At 44.5% G+C, this 21,953-nt stretch overlaps 1 protein-coding gene across 7 annotated transcripts in view; it reads right to left on the reverse strand.

The window, feature by feature from the left end:
• LOC109274159 (protein DDI1 homolog 2) overlaps positions 1-21,953 on the reverse strand; it is a 37,397-nt gene that overhangs the window by 2,855 nt on the left and 12,589 nt on the right. For 2 of the 7 annotated variants that reach the window (XM_019461484.2, XM_019461483.2), the window contains 5 exons: positions 21,056-21,182; positions 16,758-16,885; positions 12,573-12,701; positions 6,348-6,451; positions 3,999-4,188 (listed from right to left, as the gene is read on the reverse strand). In XM_019461484.2, the coding sequence (XP_019317029.1) occupies positions 3,999-4,188; positions 6,348-6,451; positions 12,573-12,701; positions 16,758-16,885; positions 21,056-21,182 (678 nt within the window). The other 5 variants (XM_019461490.2, XM_019461489.2, XM_019461487.2 and 2 more) reach the window with 5 other exon arrangements.

Raw genomic sequence — 21,953 nt, forward strand, 5'->3', positions numbered from 1 at the left:
CGGTTCATAATAGTTTTCAGACAGGCAATGACCATTTAGACTCAATACAACTGACTGGGCACTCAAGGGTGGCAGGCTCAAACACCACCTCACGAAGCCATTAAACATCAATTCCAACTCTCCTTTTGCCACCGACACGAACACTGACCTCTATGCAGTGACTAGAAGATTGTTAATTAAATGCCAACGGGTGGCAGCAAAAACTACTTCACGATACAATCTCTCAGGGCAGATGCTTCTCAGACTCAAATGCTTCGTGTTGACTGCCATCCATTGTGGGGGGCTTGATCTTAAGAAGTCAGGAAGCAATCCAGATTCAAATGGCTCTAAATCATTCTAATCCGACACCGGTTAACAGCACAATGAGATAAAGCATTGACTCTGTTGGGAAGTTACTGACTTCTGGTGAAACAATATAGTTTAGAGGTCAACAGGAAAACAGCATTTGCTTCAGTGTAAATTATATCCATCAGTGTCTAGAAACAGTTATTAGTTTTATTTATCAATCTCTAAGGCCGACTCTGAAAGAGGTTCAGTTGTGAGTTGATGCGAACAGAAAAGATGCATCACAGTGAAATATCCGAGTTAAGTAGCACGGGGCATGTGATGATGGCCTTCGGGCACTGGCACGCCAGTTACGATCCCTGTGTCAGGTCAAGGAGAACGTGGCCTCAGTGTGTGTTTTGTGCTAAGAAAGCAGCACACGGTCCTCCAAGAGCTGAGACTTCACTGGCCTAAGTGCTGACCGTAGGGGACAGGCTCAGTACTACGGGTGAGGAGAAGGGGATGAGAACAATGGATATTAAGAATAATTAAACTGTGCCTACTTTTACCCCATCTTTCTAAGGAAAAAGAAAAAACCGAAGAAATTAAGTGCTAGGTATCTAATCACAACCAGCCTGCAACCCCGTATAAAGCCCGAGGCTGGCAGTTGCCTTTTTTCCTCTTGATAAATCAGCCAGTAAACTCAGGCTGCCGTCTCCCAAATTTACACTCCAGGGAGATGGGAACAGAGCGTCTCCCGGGGAGACCCTGCGAGGCTAGGGAGAGAAGAGTCAAGTCTTAACTCCCGTTTCAGGGAGAATTAAACCTCAGCGCTGCCCACGTTATTGAACCTGTGCCCCCAGACAAGTTTACCTGGCCGAAGCCCCGATTTCGTCTTCGGCGGAACGAAAATTTCTTTCAGGTAGAAGTGCCCTTCTACCAGTCTAGGCAGTTGTGTGCAGGGATATGAAAAAGGAACTTCCAGTTTTCCAGAAGAAACAGGCTCATGAAACCCCTAACGGTGTAGTTATCTTCAACAACAACATGCTGTGGGGCTGATATTCTTGATTTGCTCTATTCACAATGGCCAGATGGACCTGGCTTTGACTGGGATCTCCCTCCCCTCCTTGGACTGTTCCACAACAGTTGACGAAACTATAAATAGGAAACTATACTTCGATGTGTACGCATGCCAACATACGGATGTATATACAGGCTGGTTGTAACCAGATTAGACGAGGTGACATGGATGGCAGAAGCTAAGTTCCAAAACTGCGGCGGACACAGAGACTTTCAGAGCACAGACGATAACTGGATGGAAGGCTGAACGTGGCGTCTATAAATACCTGGTCTGGGGCCCACTCCAGCTGCAGCACACACACACTACATGCATCATGGCTTCTGACGCTCTGTTTGAATTAGGAAACAGACAAGCAAACTTGGGTTAACAACGCAAACCACACAGCATGCGGGGTTATTGTCTCCATTCCTCTGCCGTCTTATAATCAGGAGCTGGTAGAGTCAAAGTTGGGGAATGCTTCTGTAGTTTGGTTGGTTTAATTCTCTCACAATACATAGAACAACGTGTCAACTTCAACAGATCTTCAATAGAACTTGGGAAGGAATTCATCTCACACACCCACACACATGGAACTCATGGGCAGACGTGTGAGACAGGTGGAAACAGCAGACCCATGGATGGGATTACAAGCTATGGCAATCTTCAAGGTGAGCGAACACTTGTGACGGTCACTTTCCCAATTTCTTTCTCAGTTGACATTTATTTTTGGGAGAAAAACAAATGAAACTGGATCGTCCTGGCTTAACTTCTCTTCTAGTCAGTGTTTAGAAAATGTATCAGATATGGCTCCTGTTCTGACTTATTTTTCTGCTGATAGAAAAGATAAAAGATACTATGGTATAAGGTATCCACCAAAGGAACAGTTTTTGGCAAAAATACTTTCACCTACTATGTCCAGAGTTTTGATTTTGAAGATACTGGGAAGTCAGCGTTCCAAACAAGACAGACCTGATGTAGAATTCATTCACTATTTAAATATTGTAAAAATTAGCACAAGCCATGTATCGTCACTAAAAAAATATCATCCTCTGGGCAAAAAACCCACTTCCTTTTAATCCTTTTCTGAAAACTATTTTTATTTTTTTATCTTATTTTTTTATGTTTTTAAAATAATCTCTACGCCCAACGAAGGGCTAGACTCTCGACCCCGAGATTAGGAGCTGCACGCTCTGCGAACTAAGCCACCCAGGAGCCCCTCCTTGTAATAGTTTGAATTGCCACATTCTGTTCACTATGCCTGAAAACACCTGTGGTTTCTATTTTCATCTCCTTAACTTTTTATTACAAGAAGGTAATTACCCGAAGAGGATAACTGTTAGTAGGTTAGAAAGCATTGCTATCATCAGCCAGTGCTTCTCAAATAAAAACACCACATTGTAGGGGGAAAATAGACATTTCACAAGATGGTAATACATCCTCATTTTATTAATACCCAGAATGATGACTCAACTGACAAGTTACTAAAAACAGGTAAAACCTCCTAAGCGGGTATGTCAAACTCAGTCAAGCTTGCCTTGCAGGGAAGCTTAAAACTATTCATTCCATGGCTGTTCAGAATATTCCCCTTCCTACAACCAAGGCTGTATTTTGTATGTACAACTCAAAGGTGCCAAAAGGTGTCAAGGAGCAGACTGAACACAGCCGGCTTGGAAAAGGCCATCTGCTACCCACACCCATTTTAATTTAAAGAGGCTCAGGGCTACACCTTGGGTGCTCTCCATAAAAACACTGGCAAAATCTGGCTGCCTTTTTCTTTTTTTTAATAAGCTCCTATCTTTTATGTCTTTAGGAGAAAGCTATTCCCTGAACTTGTAGCTCTAATACATTTTACTGTACCAGAAAACACAACATGTGGTATTAGTCACTGATGAATATAGCTCAAGACTTGAAAATAACCCCAACTTAAAAGTTAATTCTCTTCAGTTTCTAGAAAATGCATCCCACAGTCACGGTTTTAGAACAGATGGGGAAAATGATCACATGGAGGTAGGATTTCATCGAGAATGTGTCCTTCCAGCTTACCCAAGAAAACTTGGCTTGGTCTTTAGACTTAAACCAAGACAACTGAGACTCACAAAGAAGTGAATTAGGAATCCCCGTGTCAGGGGTTTGCAGACGGTTCTAATTTGGCCCAAGAACACACTATGCGATCTCATTAATAGCATAAACCCTGTATTCTGATTAGTGTTCAGTTATGCTCCTTATTGTTGGTTCCTCTGTCTCTGGTAGCAGCGCTTTGAGTAGATATTAATTAAAAAGGTCAGGACTGCTTAGTCAGGACGACAATGCTATCCTTCAAAGGAAGCGGGCCTAAGGAAAGGAAAATAAATGTTCAGGGAAACTGCAGAACTAAAAGGAAATGTCTGCTTGCTGCAAGAATTTGTGTTAGGAAAAAGGAAACAAGATTTTTTAGGAAGCCTACCAAAATGCGCTTAAGCAAATAACTGCCCAAGGGACCTAGCACACAGCAATGGATCTGTTGAAACACCGAGTTTTTCTTTACCGTATTGAGAGAGGACAAGGAACACATCCGTGACAGCACGATGACATGAATTAAGAACTGAAAAGGTCCCCAAGCCCTCTCAAGCTCCAACCTCCCCGGCTCACTGACAACAACGAGCAAGTTATCCCAGAGCATGGCCACTGCAAATACCTGCATCCTCCACGGATTTCTGAAGAGCTTCTGCTAATTCTTGGTCTGCAATCTCTTCTGGCCGCACATCCTCTCGCCCCGCCCCATACGCCAATCGGGCACACTCCGGTAACTCTCCCTCGGGCAGGAAGGTGGTCTGTGAGCCTGTCGTGCCGATCACGAGCACATTTTTCTTGAGGTCGATGGAACACTTAGAAGGAAGAAACCAAAGACGGATGATAGCGGATAAAACACCATGCAGAAAAGTTATCCTGAATTTAAATATTTAAGTTTTTTGTAAGTATTTTTTTAATGTTTGTTTGTTTTTTAGAGAGAAAAGAGAGTGAGCGAGTGAGCAGGAGAGGGGCAGAGAGAGACAGAGAGAGACAGACAGAATCCGAAACAGGCTCCAGGTTCTGAGCTGTCGGCACAGAGCCTGATGCAGGACTCAAACTCACAAACCAGGAGATCATGACCTGAGCTGAAGTCGGGTCAGAAGCTCAAAAGATTGAGCCACACAGGTGCCCCTAATATTTAAGTATTTTTTGAAACATTTAAAGTTTATAGCAGAATCAAAAAAAAAAGCTTATAGGAGAATCATCTTTATATGATGTAGTTTTATACATATTTGTCTAACCCAACCTCTGTTCATTTCTGAATTTAAATGTAATACACATCCACTGTACAAAATTGGGAAAAAGGCCAAGCATAATCAGCAGCCCCACTTTTTAGACATACAGAGATGATTTTTTCTTAAAAAACTGAGACATACCATTTATACATTCACATTACTATTTATATTGTGCTTACTGCACAAAGTACCAATCATCTCAAAAGTGGTATATGGGCAAGGCGATCTTTATTTTTTTTTCTTCTTATTTTTTTAATACAGAGAGAGGGAGACACCAACTCTGAAGAAAGCTCCAGGCTCTGAGCTGTCAGCACAGAACGCACGAACTGTGAGATCACGACCTGAGCTGAAGTTGGACGCTTAACCAACGGAGCCACGCAGGCACCCCAAGGCAATCTTTATTTCGTACTTAGAACTACCCTCCTTTTCTGTGTATTTTTCTAATTATTTAACATAGGACAGTACACACATATATGTTTTCTATCTGTAAAGCTGAAGACTACTGGTCTATATCATGACTAAAAAATGGGGAGAGAGTGACAAGTTAATAAATTAGGTTTTATTAATACATGCATTCACTCACCCCTTCTACTTAAAATTCTGCACCTTGATTAGAATATTAATGCAATATATGTTTTATAGGATTTCGGTATTAAAACGAGTATTAATGACATAGGGGTACCTGGGTGGCTCAGTCCGTTAAACGTCCGATTCTTGATTTCAGTTCAGGTCATGATCTCATGGTTCATGAGATGAAGCCCTGAGTTGTGCTCTGCACTGACAGTGTGGAGCCTACTTAGGATTCTCTCTCCCTCTCTGCCCTTTCCCGCTCCTGCTCTCTTTCTCTCTCTCAAAATAAATAAACATTAAAAAAAAAAACCAAAAAACAGTATTAGTGACATAAAAATATTGTCTAGATATGGGGGCGCCTGGGTGGCTCAGTCGGTTGGGCGCCCGACTTCGGCTCAGGTCATGATCTCACGGTCCGTGTGTTCAAGGCCCGCATTGGGCTCTGTGCCGACAGCTCAGAGCCTGGAGCCTGCTTCAGATTCTGTGTTTCCTTCTCTCTCTGTCCCTCCCCCACTCACGCTCTGTCTCTACCAAAAAATGAATAAACGTTTAAAAAAAAATTTAAAACAAAAATATTGCCTAGATACAAAACCTTACTGGGAAAATTTTATCACCCAGTGGACACTAATTGCTTCTTCAACCAGAAGAGTTTATCTTTAAACAAATTATTAGATTTCAGAGTGGAAATACAAAGATTGTAAATGAACATAGTTACAACTCATTCTCCCCATACTAAACAAACATTTCCACTGCCCGCATCTTACCTACACCTTCTTCCTTAAGCACTGACAAGCTGTGAAGGATTTACTAAACTCATACTAGCAGTAAAATCATCATGTGTTTTCTAGATCCCGCTACAAACCCATCAAAACTTACCTGAGTTCTAATCAGAAACTGAAAGTAACACAAGAGAACCAAGTTGCCCATTATACTCTCAAACAGATGGCGGGATTTAACAGATTCAGAGAGATTTCACAAGAAGAGATTCTATTTCTACTGATAAATCGTTTCAAACCATGTATGATGACATCCTTAATTAGGGATCTTTCCAAGTCTCAAAAGCCATGCTTTCTCAGTTTTCTAGTATATATAACCAAGAGAAATGATGCAATCATACCCATGTAACATACAAAACGTCAGTGCAGAAAGATAGTGAAGCACTTAATTACCTGATGCCGTTTCAGCATGTCCAGTCCCAGAAGCATGTCCATAGGCTGTTCCTCAAGTATAGAGAAAGAGCACGCCAGGAAATCTCCTTCAATTTGAACCTGAGCTAAAGCATATTAAGAGAAGGGATTGCGGATTTTTGCTTCAAAAGCCTCATGCAATCTTTGGAAAGATTGCATTCTGTGCCTTGCTTCTTGCAATCAGTCAAAGCCAAGGCAAAGCATGAAACAGGTGAGTTAAGTATGAAAATCCAGTGAACCCAATGACCAGTTTAAAAGTCAATGAAGGGGGCACCTGGGTGGCTCAGTAGGTTGACTGTCCGGTGTCAGCTCAGGTCACAATCTCCCAGTTCATGGGTTCGAGCCCCGCATCGGGCTCTGTGCTGACAGCTTAGAACCTGGAGCTTGTTTCACATTCTGTGTCTGCCTCTCTCTCTGCCTCTCCCCCACTTGTGCTCTGTCTCTGTCTCTCAAAAATAAATGAATAAATGTAAGAAAAATAAAAAATAAATAAAGCAGAATAAAACAAACACCTATGCATTTATTTCCCCGGTTTAGGAAACACAAAACTCAGAGGTTCCTTATGTTCTACTGCTCATAGCTTTGGGTCTTCTCCAACCCTCCCGACTATCCTGGCTTTTGTATCAATCATTCTTAGCTTTTTAAATGATTCTTACGAGTCTTGTATGATTTTTTAAAAATTTTTCTTTAACATTTATTCATTTTTGAGAGTGAGAGAGACAGATCATCAGTGGGGGAAGGGCAGAGAGAGAGGGAGACACAGAATCCAAAGCAGGCTCCAGGCTCTGAGCTGTCAGCACAGAGCCCAACATGGGGCTTGAACTCATGGACTGCGAGATTGTGACCTGAGCTGAAGTTGGACCTTAACCGAGTCACCCAGGTGCCCGAAGTCTTGTATGATTTTTAAAAAAATTTTCTTAATGTTTATTTTTGAGAGAGAGAGACAGAGCATGAGTGGGGGGAAGGGCAGAGAGAGCCGGAGACACAGAATCCAAAGCAGGCTTCAGGCTCCGAGGTGTCAGCACAGAGCCCGACACGGGGCTCGAACTCATGGACTGTGAGATCATGACCTCAGCTGAAGTCGGACACTTAACCAACTGAGTCACCCAGGCGCCCCGAGTCTTGTACGATTTTTTAAAAAAATTTTTTAATGTTTATTTTTGAGAGAGAGACAGAGCATGAGCGGGGGAAGGGCAGAGAGAGCCGGAGACACAGAATCCAAAGCAGGCTTCAGGCTCCGAGGTGTCAGCACAGAGCCCTATGTGGGGCTTGAACTCATGAACTGCGAGATCGTGACCTGAGCCAAAGTAAGACACTTAACCGACAGAGCCACAGGTGCCCCCAGTCTTGTATGATTTCTAAGTGACATACTATTTAGTTTTGTGTTTTTGAATTACCACTCGCTAATCTTTTACTCAAGTATTTTGAGGGGTGCCTGGGTAACTTAGTCGGTTAAGCGTCCGACATCGGCTCAGGTCATGATCTCGCGGTTCCTGAGTTCGAGCCCCACATCAGGCTCTGTGCTGACAGCTCAGAACCAGGAGCCTGCTTCAGATTCTGGGTCTCCCTCTCTCTCTCTGCCCCTTCCCCCCCTCAAAAATAAACATTAAAAAAAGTTAATTAAAAAAAAAAAAAACAGAAGTATTTTGAGATCGATCCCTGCACATGTAACTATTTCTTTCATTTTTAATTATCCTTTAGGGCACCTGGGTGGATAAGCTGGTTAAGCGTCTGACTCTGGACTTTGGCTCAGGTTATCATCTCGCCGTTCATGAGTTTGAGCCCCGCATCAGGGCTCTGTGGTAACTGGGGTGGGCCTGCTTGGGATTCTCTGTCTTTCTCTCTCAAAAACAAACTTAGAGGTGCCTGGGTGGCTCAGTCGGTTAACCATCTGACTCTTGGTTTCTACTCAGGTCATGATCTCATAGTTCATGGATTTGAGCCCCGAATCAGGCTCCACTCTCTCCCTCTCTCTCCCCCTCCCCTGCTTATGCTCTCTCTCTCAAAATAGATAAATAAAACTTAAAAAAAAAAAAAATCCCTAGTGTACTGTAATGCCTAATATACCACAACTGATTTATTCTACTGCTCTGGGACTTTCTGGGTCACTTCCAATTTCTGCGGTCATAAGCAATGCTGCCCTGAGTATTCTCCTGGTGTGCATTCAGTTTCTCTAATGGTATATATACCACAGAAAACAGAATTACAGGGTTCTAGGGGATATTAGGTTCAACTTTGCTGGGGGATGTTGAATTATTTTCCAAAATGTTTCTAGCAGCGTATCAGAGTTCCTCCTGCTCCACATTCTCACCAACAATTAGTATTATTAGATTGAAAATCTTACTAAATTTCCCTAATAATGAGTAACTTTTCATGTATTTCTTAACCATTTGGGTTTCCTATTCAATAGTGCCTGTTCTATTGCTTCTGTAATTTTTTTTTAACATTTATTCATCTTCTTGAGAGACACAGTGTGAGTAGGGGAGGGACAGAGAGAGGAGACACAGAATCTGAAGCAGGCTCCAGGCTCTGAGCTGTCAGCACAGAGCCCAATGTGGGGCTTGAACTCATGGAGCATGAGATCATGACCTGAGCCCAAGTTGGACACTGGGCCACTCAGGTACCCCTGTAATTGTTTTAAATTTTTTAACGTTTATTTATTTTTGAGAGAGAGACACACACAGAGTATGAGCAGGGGAAGGGCAAAGAGAGACACACACACACACAATCCGAAGCAGGCTCCAGGCTCCATGCTGACAGCTCAGAGCCAGGCGTGGAGCTCGAATCCACAATCCCCGAGATCATGACCTGAGCCGAAGTCGGACACTCAACCCAGCCACCCGAGTGCATCGCTCCTGTTTTGTTTATACCATCTTACTGAATTGAAGGATGGACACATGCACACACACACACTGTATATATTCTGAAAACGAATCCTTTATTGGTCACTGTTATAAAAACTCTTTCCTAGTTTGCATCTGTTCACATCCTTTATGATGTCTTTTGATAAAAAATTCTGAATCGTAATGTGGCCCAATCTACCAAATAATCTCCTTCTTAACTTTTAAGGAACTCTTTTTCTGCATGCAAGATATTCTCCTATATTTTCTTCTAAAAGCTCTGATACTGCTTTTAACATCTAGGTCTGTAACCCACGCCGAACTGACATCTGTGTGTGATGTGAGGCAGGGTCCGTTTTCCAATTCATTTTTTCCACAGGGACACCCAGCTGGCCTTGCATCATTTCCTGAAACCTTCCCTCCGCTCTGTAAGATGCCCTGTGCCATTTATCAAGGTTCACGTAAGCACAGGTCTGTTTCTGTTTTAGTCCTTTGGTCCTGACATCTAGAAGGGGAAGTCATTCCAGAGTTATCTTGCCTATTCCTACAATAAAGGGCTGATTTTAAATGAGCACATCAGGTCTCACAAAAAACCTACTGAGATCTTCATGGTACCACAATGACTGCTGCTGATGAATGTGGGAGAATTCTCACCTTTGACACACTGAGTCTTCCCACCCATGACACAGCTCTCCTTTATTTAGATTTCCCTTATGATCATAGGTTTTCGGCCTGCTGTCGTAGCCAAGCTGCAAAATGCTACGACCTGTCCATCCACAAGGAAAGACGCGAGGGACTGAGACTTACTTTTTGCCTCATCCTATTATCTTCCTACCTAAAACCATGGAAAATCAAACCCAGACTCTGAAGCAAACCAGTTTGTGGTATTTCAGTCCTACTGTGTGTAGGAAAGTACGTGACAGTAACGTATTTAAACTACCCCAATTCTATATAAATCAATAAAAGAAACAAAAGACTCTAATAAACAGACAACTATATTACAAAAAAAAAAAAAGAGAGAAAAATGGGTAGAAATGATCACTTGCAATGAGAGAAGAGCAACTTACAATAAAAAAACCACACTTTTTGAATCTGTAAATTCAGGGACTAAAAATTAGTAATACTTGATTGGAGAAGGACATTAAGATGAATACTGACGAAGTGCTGGAAAAGCCATTTTGGTGCAAATTAGAAATACATCAAGAGCCTTTAGGTGTTCATAACCTTTGACTCAGTAGTTTCATTGACAGGAATCTTTAGTAAGGAAAAAAAAATTAAAATGTGCACCCAAAAAACCCCACAAAAATCTACTGCCGTATTACAGTAACAAAATATTGGGGGAAAAAATTTATCCTAAAAGTTGACCATTAAACCCATATAAGAGAATCCCATGCATCTGCGTGGTGCTTATGAAAATTATAGTAACACTGCGAACATGTCATTTTTTCTTAAAACAGAGTCTGAAATTCTATACATTATACGACCACCTTTTACAAGAATAAAATGCAAGGGAAAAGGGTCAGAAGGAGATTATTTGGTGGTTGAGTCTCACTTAAAGGGATTTAAGGAATTAAGAAAAAAAAAATTTGGTTACAGAGGAAGGACTGAGCACATGTATTTATCTCCATTTACTCCTGAAAAATTACAATAAAAGTTTATCTTTTTTAAGGTACAAATCACTAAGGGCAAAAAATAAATATAAATAAACACACACACACACACACACACACACACACACACACACACACACACACAGAAGAGACAACTGAAACGTAATTTTGGAACAGAAAGCAGCAGAGAGCAGTGAGGAAAACTGGGAAGCAAGCCAATTAACATCACAGAACCCCCAAGTGTTTCATGAACCAGTACCTCTGCAGGCATGGGTAGAGGTGAGTCCAAAGTAGCAAGACTGGGTGCAGGTCTATGTAGGAGGCACAGTTAGACCCTGCGTTTCTCTCTTAACCTCTGCTCAGCCAGGTGACTATCTCCTTTCACCCCAACAATAGACTAGAGGTTTATTTTCTCAAGAGAGTGAAACAGAGGTGCACATGGAGAGAGACAAAGACACAAGAACCTGACTGAATCCCAGGGGGATTAAGCTTAAGTTTACTGAGCCTCTAGCCCTTTCCCCCCTTCCAACTTCCAGATCACCAAATATCACCAAGGCTCCCTACCCAAGTAATGTTCCAAACAGCCTTTTGGTGTCCCAGTCTTCACTATGAGCAGATGCCAAGGATCACCAGATATCTGAGAAAACCATCAAACAAATACAAAACGTAACAGAAAGGTTGGGAGGCAATGTTGAGGAAATCCCACAAACACCCACCACACCCAGGACACATGAAAGAAAGAAACAGGAAAGAAAGGAAACTACAGGACAAGTCTAGGATAGGACATTATCCCACCGAGTAGCAAACATCCTGGGGCGGGGGAGAGGAAGTGAAAGGTACCCCATGCGGTGGATGAAGACAGATCTACACCCAAGTGCATCACTGTGAATTTGAAATTCCACAACACTGAGGTCAAAGAAGATTCTGCAAGCTTCAGAAATGGAAAAGAAACCTTTCAAATATAGGATCAAGAACTGAGACAGCAGCCAGCTTCTCCGCAGCAGCACTGACAAAAACTGTGGAAAACAAAGTGACTTCCCACTTAGCCAGACTGGTAGAATATAGGAAAACAACAACGACAAATTCTGATATTTAAGGACTCCGTTTCCTCCCTTGTATTCTTTCTCTGGAAGCTACCCTCCAATAAACTGAGGAGCAAAATTACAAAGAGCGAGACAGAGGATTCACATAATCCCATCTAAAAGCAAGAGGAAAGCAGCCTTTGGGACCCAGTCAAGAGAGATCCTAAAACAACAGCTGTGAAGCAGCTCTACAGCACTGGTCCAGTCTCTAGAAGAATCTTCAACAGGATGAACTGTATAAAGGAGATCTACACAACTAGGTAAGTGTTTGGGGACTGAGGAACACTTAGAATACCAGATGACCAAAAGAAGACAATTACTAATTGTAAGACAAACAACACAAAGAGAAAAGCAATCGTCTTCAATTAGGTGGCTCAGCTCTCCACAGTATTTACGTGTCAGTGACAGCACGACAAACATGTTATTTCGAAATATGGAGGTGAGCACCACAAGAAAAGAGCTAATAGTTGAACGCGGTCTCAAAGGAGCAGGAAAATAGAAGTACATAGGGACTGATGTCTTGTAACAAATTAAAACCTGTACGTGTGTAACTCTGACAGAACACAGGATTTAACGTGTCTGGGGATCAGGCTTCCTACATCAGGTATGCCTACACAAAACAAATTTTGAAACACCCACTACCCTGAAAAGACTCCCATAGTGCCTTTTACTCACCTAGATGTACCCTTCCAATAATCTTCTGGGTGCCCACTCCTTTGGCAATCCCTGCCCACCGACGGTCCACCAGCCTCATTATATTACACCTTTCTGCACAAGCTTGGCTCATAATAGTCATCTGGGCACCTGGAAGCAGAGGGAAACATCAGATAATAAAAATGAAATCCACGTTTGTGGGAAGATTAAAAACCGCAGCCTGAGGACAAGGCAGAAAGCAAGTAGCCCCCAGGCTTTTGTCTGTGGACGGTTATTCACACCTGGGTTAGTCTAGCCCTTAGCCGTTCTTGCCACGCTTCATTCAACTTTCAGTTCCACGCTGGTATCGGAAACACAGCGTAGAAACCTGATAGTGACGGAAAGGATATTTTGTTTGAATGTCTCATTAAATTTGTTTCATGAGATGATGTTTTAAAACTTTACCGACAGAAAGCAAAACTACCCGGAGAGGACTTCCAGAAAGTCAACCCACATCTACAGATGGAAATGTGTTAAGTGCTCAGTTAAGCACTCCTTTACACTCGGGTCAATCTTCATCAAGTATCTCTAAACATCTTATCAGATTATTTTTATTCCAAATGTGGGGACTTTATAATTTACCATGTAAAACCCACCATCTCTCAAAAAAAAAAAACAAAACCAAATCTGAACTCCCCATCTCTGCTCCAACAATCACACTCTGTTTCCTTTCAGCAAGAAGGCATTTAGGGTCTTTTCTCTCCTGGTTACGTGTATTCACCCACACAGCCGGAGCAGGCCAGAACAGGACACAGACACATCTGTTTTCACCTACAGCCCTGATCTCTCTCACAGATTCTGGTCTACATGCCCGTGTGCTCAACATTTCCATCTCAAAGCCAACAGGGCTATAAAGCTCTTTTCTCCCCCAGTAATTCTCACTTTGGATTTCTCTCTTTACCAAGGGAATTACTTTCTTACAACATAAAACTTGACACCGTTCACTTGTGACTCCTCTTTTTTAATTTTTTTTTTTAATGTTTATTTTGTTTTTGAGAGAGAGAGAGCATGAGCAGGGGAGGGGCAGAGAGAGGGGGAGACACAGAATCCGAAGCAGGCTCCAGGCTCTGAGCCGTCAGCACAGAGCCCAATGTGGGGCTCGAACCCACGAACTGCAAGTTCATGACCTGAACTAAAGTCGGATGCTCAACTGACTGAGCCGCCCAGACAGCCCCCGTGACTCCTCTTCCTTTAGCCTTCCCCTCGCTCTTTTTTTTAATTTTTAAAGCTTTTATTATTATTTTTAATGCTTATTTCTTTTTGAGGGAGGGAGAGAGACAGAACACAAGCAGGGGACGGGCAGAGAGAGAGGGAGACACAGAATCAGAAGCAGGCTCCAGGCTCTGAGCTGTCAGCGCAGAGCCTGACATGGGCCTCGAACCCACGAGCCGTGAGATCATGACCCGAGCTAAAGTCGGACGCTCAGCCGACTGAGCCACCCAGGCGCCTCAGTCTTCTCCCCACTCTCAAACTCTGCTCCAACCCTGTGAGTAAGTTTTATGCAATTTCTATTTCTGACCTTCCTTCTTCTAACTATAGCAATCAGCCTAGCTCACACCCTATTCCCCTTGCTAATGGACAACTTCTCTGGTTTCCAAACCACTCTGTGGATGCATAATTTAAAGCAAGGAAATAGTCCTGCCCCTGAGGGGTACGGAATTCTCCAGATCTGTAACTATCTTTGGTCTTCCTCAAATAATCGTCTTCTTCAGATCACTTATTCCTCTGCTCACAAATCCTCCATGGCTTCTACTCTTTAATAAGATTAGCCTCCAGCTACACTGTCACAGCTTCACAACCTACCTCGTCCTGGCCAAACTACTTCCTGCTACAATAGACGGAGTATCTGTGTCCCCACAAATTTCCTATGTTAAAACCTGACCCTCAACGTGATGGGATTAGGAGGTGGGGTCTTTGGGAGGTGATTAGGTGACGAAGGTGAAAGTCTCAGGAATGGGCCAAGTGCCCCTGCACAGGAGACCTCGGACAGCTCCCTCCCCCTTCCTGCCACTTGAGGGCACAGCCAGAAGAGAACATCTGTGAACGAGGAAGCAGGTCAGCAGATGCTGGGCCTGCCTGCATCTTCACGGTGGATTTCCCAGCCTCCAGAACTACGAGAAATCAATCTGTGTTGTTTATAAGCCCCCCAGTTGACAGTATTTTTATAGTAGCCCAAACAGACTCAAATATCAGACTTCTACTCTGACTGTTCAAAACCCTCCAATCTGACAGGAGGAAATTGTTCCCTTTGCCTCTTACTCGCGCTGACCCTCCTGCAGAGCGCCCCCTGCCTTCACTTTCTCTGATTTCCACTTACGCTTTAAGACCAAGCTCAAAACTGTCCTCACCCAGTGAGTTTTCCGCTCCTTCAGTTCCAACACTCCCTGTTCGCGTTACTCATTAGGCACCTTACACTTCACGGACACCGAAAGCTCTTGGCACTCGAGGAAAGTTAGATTCAAGAAGGCCCAGCAAAAGTGAAGGAAGAGAAAACTGGAGAAGGCAACTTTCCTCTTTTCTTCCCCTCTCCTCACTCTACCCCACAGAAGCTATTTACTGATGTAAAGTAAGCAAGCCCGACACGAGAAGGGTCCCTTTCACCGCTCCCCTGCCCTCTCTCAAGCCTCGGCTTGAAGCCCCATCCTCTTGCTCATGGAGACAGCTCAGTTCAGAGCCATGCCTGAGCACCCCAGTCGTGGTGCGAATGTGGTCTCGATGTGTACCCAACACGCATCGGATTTTTGCTGTTGTGGAATCTGCCATCAAACAGATCTGGGGCTGGACCCACAGCCTGCTCCTCGTGACCCTGTCTACCTGAAGAGGGACACCACCTCTCAAAGTCTAAGCCTCCCTACCTACAAAATAGGGTTAATAGTCAAACACAGCTCACAGGGATTTCCTCAGGACTAACTGAAATTAAGATGATTTATATTAAGCACCTAATATGTTGCCTAGCATACAATAGAGGCTCAATAAATGTTGAGTGTGGTAATATTAGAGTCTCTTGGGTATTTGTCTCTCTCACTCACAGGAGCCCCATTAGGCTACAGTTAGTGAGTCTTAACTCCCACTCAGCACAAGTGCCCTGCCTACAGCATTCAACAGACATTTTTAAACCGAATAATCGGCAAATTTGCTTCTCCCAAGAATGTATGCATCTCAAGATACAAACTTTTTTTTTTAAAATAGGCATCATGTCCAGTGTGGAGCCCAATGTCTGGCTTGAACTCACGACCCTGAGATCAAACCCTGAGCTGACGTCAAGAGCTGGACATTTAACCGACCGAACCACCCAGGTGCCCCCTCAAGATACAAACTCTTAATGACAATTGAAACCTAGCATGTGCTCAAATAATTGTGGATGAACAAACGGAGGAAAATATTACTTGAGCAGAGGCTTCTACTACTCTAGGAACTCATCCTATCTTACAGCCTGAGGGAACTGCACAGAATTAAGACACATAGGACCACTCAGCCATACCCGCACGGTGCTCTGTGCGATCTTACTGAGAAACAGAGCTATTACGGTGAGAAAAGGTGCCAGCTGGTACAGGGATTATCTGAATCCTCAAGTGGGAAACTCCCTGTCTCCTGACCTGGCTGTTAAGTTCTTTAAGGCCGAGAGCCCCGACACACATGCTCCCCCTCCTCATCGCTCCTGGCAAAGCGCTGGTGCACAGACCGTGCTGAACTATCTGTCTGACCTACACTCTATGCAGCCGCTTCTTACAGCTCCTTCTGCTGAACCCATTTACTCCCAAATTTCCCACAGAGATATCCGAACAACTCAGGATGCCAAATAAGGGGAGGTAGGAAGTTAAAGGAGATCCTGCGAAAGACAAAACCAGTTAAGAAATGATTACGGGTGCCTGGCTGGCTCAATCAGTAAAGCGTGCGACCCTTGATCTCAGGGTTGTGAGTTCAAGTGCCACGTTTGGGGCAGAGTTTACTTACTTACTTAAAAAAAAAAAAAAAAAAAAAAAAGATTACAAAAATAAACCTGTGACAACAGACACACACAAAGCCTGGCGAGTGACGTAACCCCTGGGCTGGTCAGGTGGCAGCCTGGAGGACTGCTGCCATCTTTACCAGGGTTAAAGCAGAGTCTCCCCTTCTCCCTGTGTTAGGTCAGAATGTCGGACACATGGACAAAGACAGAGACGTCACCTGAGTCAACAAAGGCTTTCACAGGATGTCCGTTCACTTTGCAGTTAATATAAAGCATCACCACTTGGCCAAAACTTTCAGGAGCCTCTTCCATAGCTATTGTCATGTTTTCCTCGATGTTCTGTTGCCTGTAACAAACCAAGTAGAGTGGAATCATCATCTGTTTCACAAGTCACAGTATTAAACACAGACGGGGCTTTCTCTTCCACGAGAGTGGCAGACGCAGAGACACAGATCTTTGTGAAGACCCTGATGGGCGACACCACCACCCTTGAGGTTGAGCCCAGTGACACCAGTGAGAATGTCTAGGCTACAGTCCGAGACCAGGAGGGCATCTCGCCTGAGCAGCAGCTTCTGGTTTCTGTGGGCAAACAGGTGGAGGATGGCTACAATACCCAGGAAGAGTCCGCCCGGTGCTCGGTGCTCGGTGCTCGGCCGGGGGGTGGCACCCTCCAGCCTTCCCTCCGCCAGCCGGCCCAGAAATACAACTGCAACAAGATACCTGCCGTGAGAGCTCTGCTCGCCTGCACCCCTGCGCTGTCAACTGCCACAAGAAGCGTGGTCACAGCAATGACCTGCGCCCCGAGAGGAAGGTCAGATAAGGCCCTTCCAGCGGCTCTTGGCCTGCGGGACGGCCCCCTGCCCGAACCCCAGAGCCTGTGTGCCTCGATAAAGTCTCCCTTTCACTGACTGAAAAAAAGAAACCACACACCAGATGTGTCCGTATCTTTTGCCCCTATTACAGCAGCTGAGCCCTGGAAATGGACATTGGCACTCTCCCCTGCAACAGGTGAGGTAGAGTGACACAGCTGGCAGAAAATCTAAAGGCACACAAATGACTTTCACGTCAAACAGTTCTGCTCCCTTTACAAGCTCAGATACGGGAAACTGAATCTCGAGAGAGTAAGAGTCAAAATCTTTTAATTCTGGAGAATGTCAGAATCTCGTGAATGCTTCCGTTTTCACGGGGATTTACTGGGTGTCTGGGTATGCGTCCTATGTCCAGTGCGTTAAAGACGGTTGGCAAAGGTAAAACACAGAGGTTTCAACCGCCCTGCTGCACCTGCTGCTTCACCTCCAAGACTGGGTTTTCTACCTGTAAACGAGGGGACAGACTCCTACTCCAGGAGCTAAGAGGGATTCGGCATCTACGACACAATGTTAACAAAAGAGCAGATGCTGGGAAAACGCACACATCTCTTTAGCTACCCGGCTATCACTTGGAAAACCACACACACACACACACACACACACACACACACACACACCCCACAGTTCACTTGGTCCAGCAAACCATTTCTTCAAACATTAGATTCTAATTCTTAAACGAGAAAGGGATGTAAAAGGGAGTTCCAGCTTACTTCTACATCTCCTGTCTCCGTTCCCAACCTCCTTTTAAAAACATCACCAAACACGACCAACATTAATGGAAACGAGGGCAGGCGCTGGGCAACGTACCCGAAGACTGAGATACTAACAGAACAGGGCCCAAGATTGGGGAGAAGTTATAACCGTAGGCGACGGGCTAGCACATTCATTACAGGCCGCCACCTGCGAACTTCTACGGGAGCGCAGCCACACCACTCCCTTCCATCCTGTGGGGTCATCTGTGGTCGCTCTGATACCGCGCTGGAGGACGGGAGTGCTGGTGGCAGACACAGCACGGCCTGCAAACCCTACGATCTTCACGGTCCGGCTCTCTGCGGACGAAGTCTGCGGAGCCCTGTTCTAAACTGCAGTGCCTGTCCTTTTCGCGGTAATGCTCCACCTCAAATGAACTGCTGGTTTTAGCAGTCTTTCTGTAAAACGCATGAAACTTCCCAGAAAGTCCAAGGCACCCTCGTTTAATTTAGTTGGGGAAACATGCGAGCTATTATACTCCAATGTATACATACGCTGAGGAATCGCTGGTCTAACATACCAAATAAAACTTCAAAAGGCATTTGGCAGAACTACACAGCTTTTCTCTTTTGTCACATTATTAAATTTAGAGATGAACTAAAATTAGTTGTATATTCCTGACCTTGCGTTGACTCCAACCAAGATAAATTTCAGCAAAAAATCTTCTGAGATAATACCAGTCGCTTTGGCTATTCTGGGCTCCGTACGTATGTAGAGAGTCTCTTCAGAGGCACAAGGTCTTCTTGAAAAGACTGTACGCGTTATCCCATTTCCTTAACTTCCCTGGGCCCCCCTCGAGCTACACAAATATGCCTCATCTCATGGCTACTCTGCCAACAGTGCAGGGTCAGGGTTTGGCTACGATACCCTCCCACCCACCCACCACTCCTGTTTCTGGATGGAACACATCTATTTTTTTTTTTTTTTTTTTTTTTAGAGAGAGAGCGAGCACGCAAGGCCACACGCACCACGTGTGGATTCTCACTTCTCTCTCATCACTCTACGGGAGAGACTTTACATCTCTTACTTGAGACATTTCTGGTCCATAATCCTTCACTTGAGAAAGAGAGAGACAGAGAAAGTGTGGCCGCAGGGGGGAGGGCAAAGTAGGGGCAGGGAGAGAAGGAGGGTGGGAGAAGGAGAGAAGGAGAGAAGAAAGAGAGAGAGAGAGAGACAGAGACAGAGACAGAGAAAGAGAGAGAGACTGTCCCAAGCAGGCTCTGTGCTCAGCACGGAGACCGACACAGGGCTCAAGCCCATGACCCTGGGATCATGACCTGAGCTGAAATCAAGAGTCGGACATTCAACTGAGTGAGCCCCTGAACACATCTATTCTTGAGAATTATGTCAGGTTCCCTTACAACTGCAATGTGGTCAAGTTCAGAGAACACAAATTTCTTCCTATTTCTCTGGGGAGATTTAATTAGTGAGATGTTTTTGCTTTTTTTCCCCCAAAAATATTCATATACTAATATACTGACGCAATTAATGGGGACACTTAATCAACAAGAACACAAGTGAATGGCTAAGGGCTAGCAACTGATTCTGGCATACAATTTAAATGTCCCTGATTTCAAATGTAGTCAGAGAAATAAAAGATAAAATAACCATTATCTGACTTCTAAGCTGACAGTATAATGTAATGACCAAGTCAGGCTTCATTCAAGTAACCAAAGATTATGACAAAGAACACAGTTCTTCTTAGCTATACAGTGGTTCCCCCTTATCTGCAAGGGATACATTCCATGACCCCCAGCAGATGCCTGAAAACACAGACAGTACTGAACCCTATACACACTATGTTTTCTTCTATATATACACACCTATGATAAAGCTTAATTTATCAGTGAGGCCCAGCAAGAGATAAGCAACAGTAATAAAACAGAACAATACTCTGTGGCAAATGTTATGTGAACGTGGTCTCTCTCAAAATACCTTACTGTACTGTACTCACCCTTCTTGTGATGATGGGAGATGCTAAATTGCCCACGTAATAAGATGAACTGAGGCGAATGACACAGGCCTTGTGACACTGTTGGGCTACTACTGACCTTCTGATGTATCTGCTTTTGGACTGCAATTAACCACGGGTAAGGTGAGGGACTACTGTGCTAAAGCCTTCACCGTTCGCAACAAACACGACATGGGGGTGGGGGGCAGCTGTGCTTTCATTCTAACGGACTGACCACTGACCAGCATCGTTCTTGTGACTCACGATGTGACTGAGGTTGGCATTAGCATCATTATACCTGCTCTGGCCCCATCTCTTATGATGCTGATCCATCTGGCTGACTGGGGAACAGAGCACAAGCCATCTGCATTTTTAAAGCTTCCTATGTGATGTTACCTTAGCCCCAGGTGCGAGCCACAGCATTGGGGAAACTGGAGCTGGAAATGTGTCTGGCAGTCTGTTTATCCACGGAGGCCAGCTCAAGAACTGCAGAAGGAAAACAGACCCAGGACTACAAGGGCCCATCCGTACAGGGCTCTCTAATCCAATCATGCTCAAGCCTGGGTTTAATTAGGGCTCGTGTATTGTGTGTAAGGATTGAGATTCCAATCAGCCTGTACAGACAGCCTAACGGTCTCACCGGACTGGAGCTTCTGCTCAGTCCTGGGGTCACCGACCCCAGGTTGATGGGGTTGCTCTAATGATGCACCGTAGGCCAGTCCGGGAGTCTTCATTAAAGTCCCCAAGTTAGGTACCCGTACTTTGTAACGTTAAATCCACACACGAGGAGAACGGAAGAGGAGAGTGACCTAAAAGGCTGAAATTACTATCTCAGATACAAAACAAGGACGCTGCCTCAAAGCAGATGCCCGACTGATACCAGGTCACCTGTCATTTGGGAAATCTGGATTCTCTAAAGCTTGCTCTTTAGGTAAAGGGTCATTACCTTATATCTTCCTCTATTTTTGCCTGAGCTTCAAGATCAAAAGGGTCGGCAGAAAAGAGACGAATCCTTTCTTGCTCTCTCCGGGCTCGGTCCTGCTGCTGTCCCTCCAGGACCCTAGAAAATTTCTCTACAAAAACAACAAGGGGGACATCTTGAGTGCCACGCTATTTCCATTCTCTGTTAGTACTTTTCCAGATCAAATCGTTTCTCAAAATACAACTATACAAGATGCAGAAAGGATGCCTAAGAATTATTTTAAACGGGCAATTACATTTACTTGCTATTTCTGAGGCAAGACTACGTCCCCTAAATTCAGTGTCAAGAAATCAAGTATTTTCAAAAGTCATTTATTCCAGTAAGAAATTATCCGTCATACTGTTTCTACTCAGAGGTAAGAGCATTTCAATTTAAATCAGCAGAAACAGCCATCTGTGTGGCAGATGAGTGACCCCACTCCTCTCCTCCCCGCTGCCCCCATTAACCTATTACGCAGAACTAAAACAGAGCGCGACCACAGGGCATGGAGTCGGTGGTGCCGTCGCAGCCCTGCGTGGGGACAGAGGGCAGCCACGCCTGCAGCGGCACAGCATGAGGCGTGGGCATGACGAATCACCGTGTTGTGCCCCCGTGACTCTACCGCCAACACCGTGTGTCAGCTACGCTTCGATGAGGGACGACAACAAGACCCACAGGGCACTACAGCCCCGCTTTTCCTGCCACTCCCTTTGAATCGGTTCAAAGAGAACACCCCCTGCCTTAGACCAGGGACGTTACATGCAAACTATTGTCAGTCTACCTACAGGACCTCGTGAGTAACAGGCAGGAAAATGAGGAAAGAGAAAATACTGCTTGCTATAAAATGTATGTCCCAAGAGCCACCTTAGTCTCGCTGTTTCTT

The sequence above is a fragment of the Panthera pardus genome, unplaced genomic scaffold, assembly GCF_024362965.1.
Source record: "Panthera pardus isolate Hobbes unplaced genomic scaffold, ASM2436296v1 HiC_scaffold_11, whole genome shotgun sequence".
Taxonomy (NCBI): domain Eukaryota; kingdom Metazoa; phylum Chordata; class Mammalia; order Carnivora; family Felidae; genus Panthera; species Panthera pardus.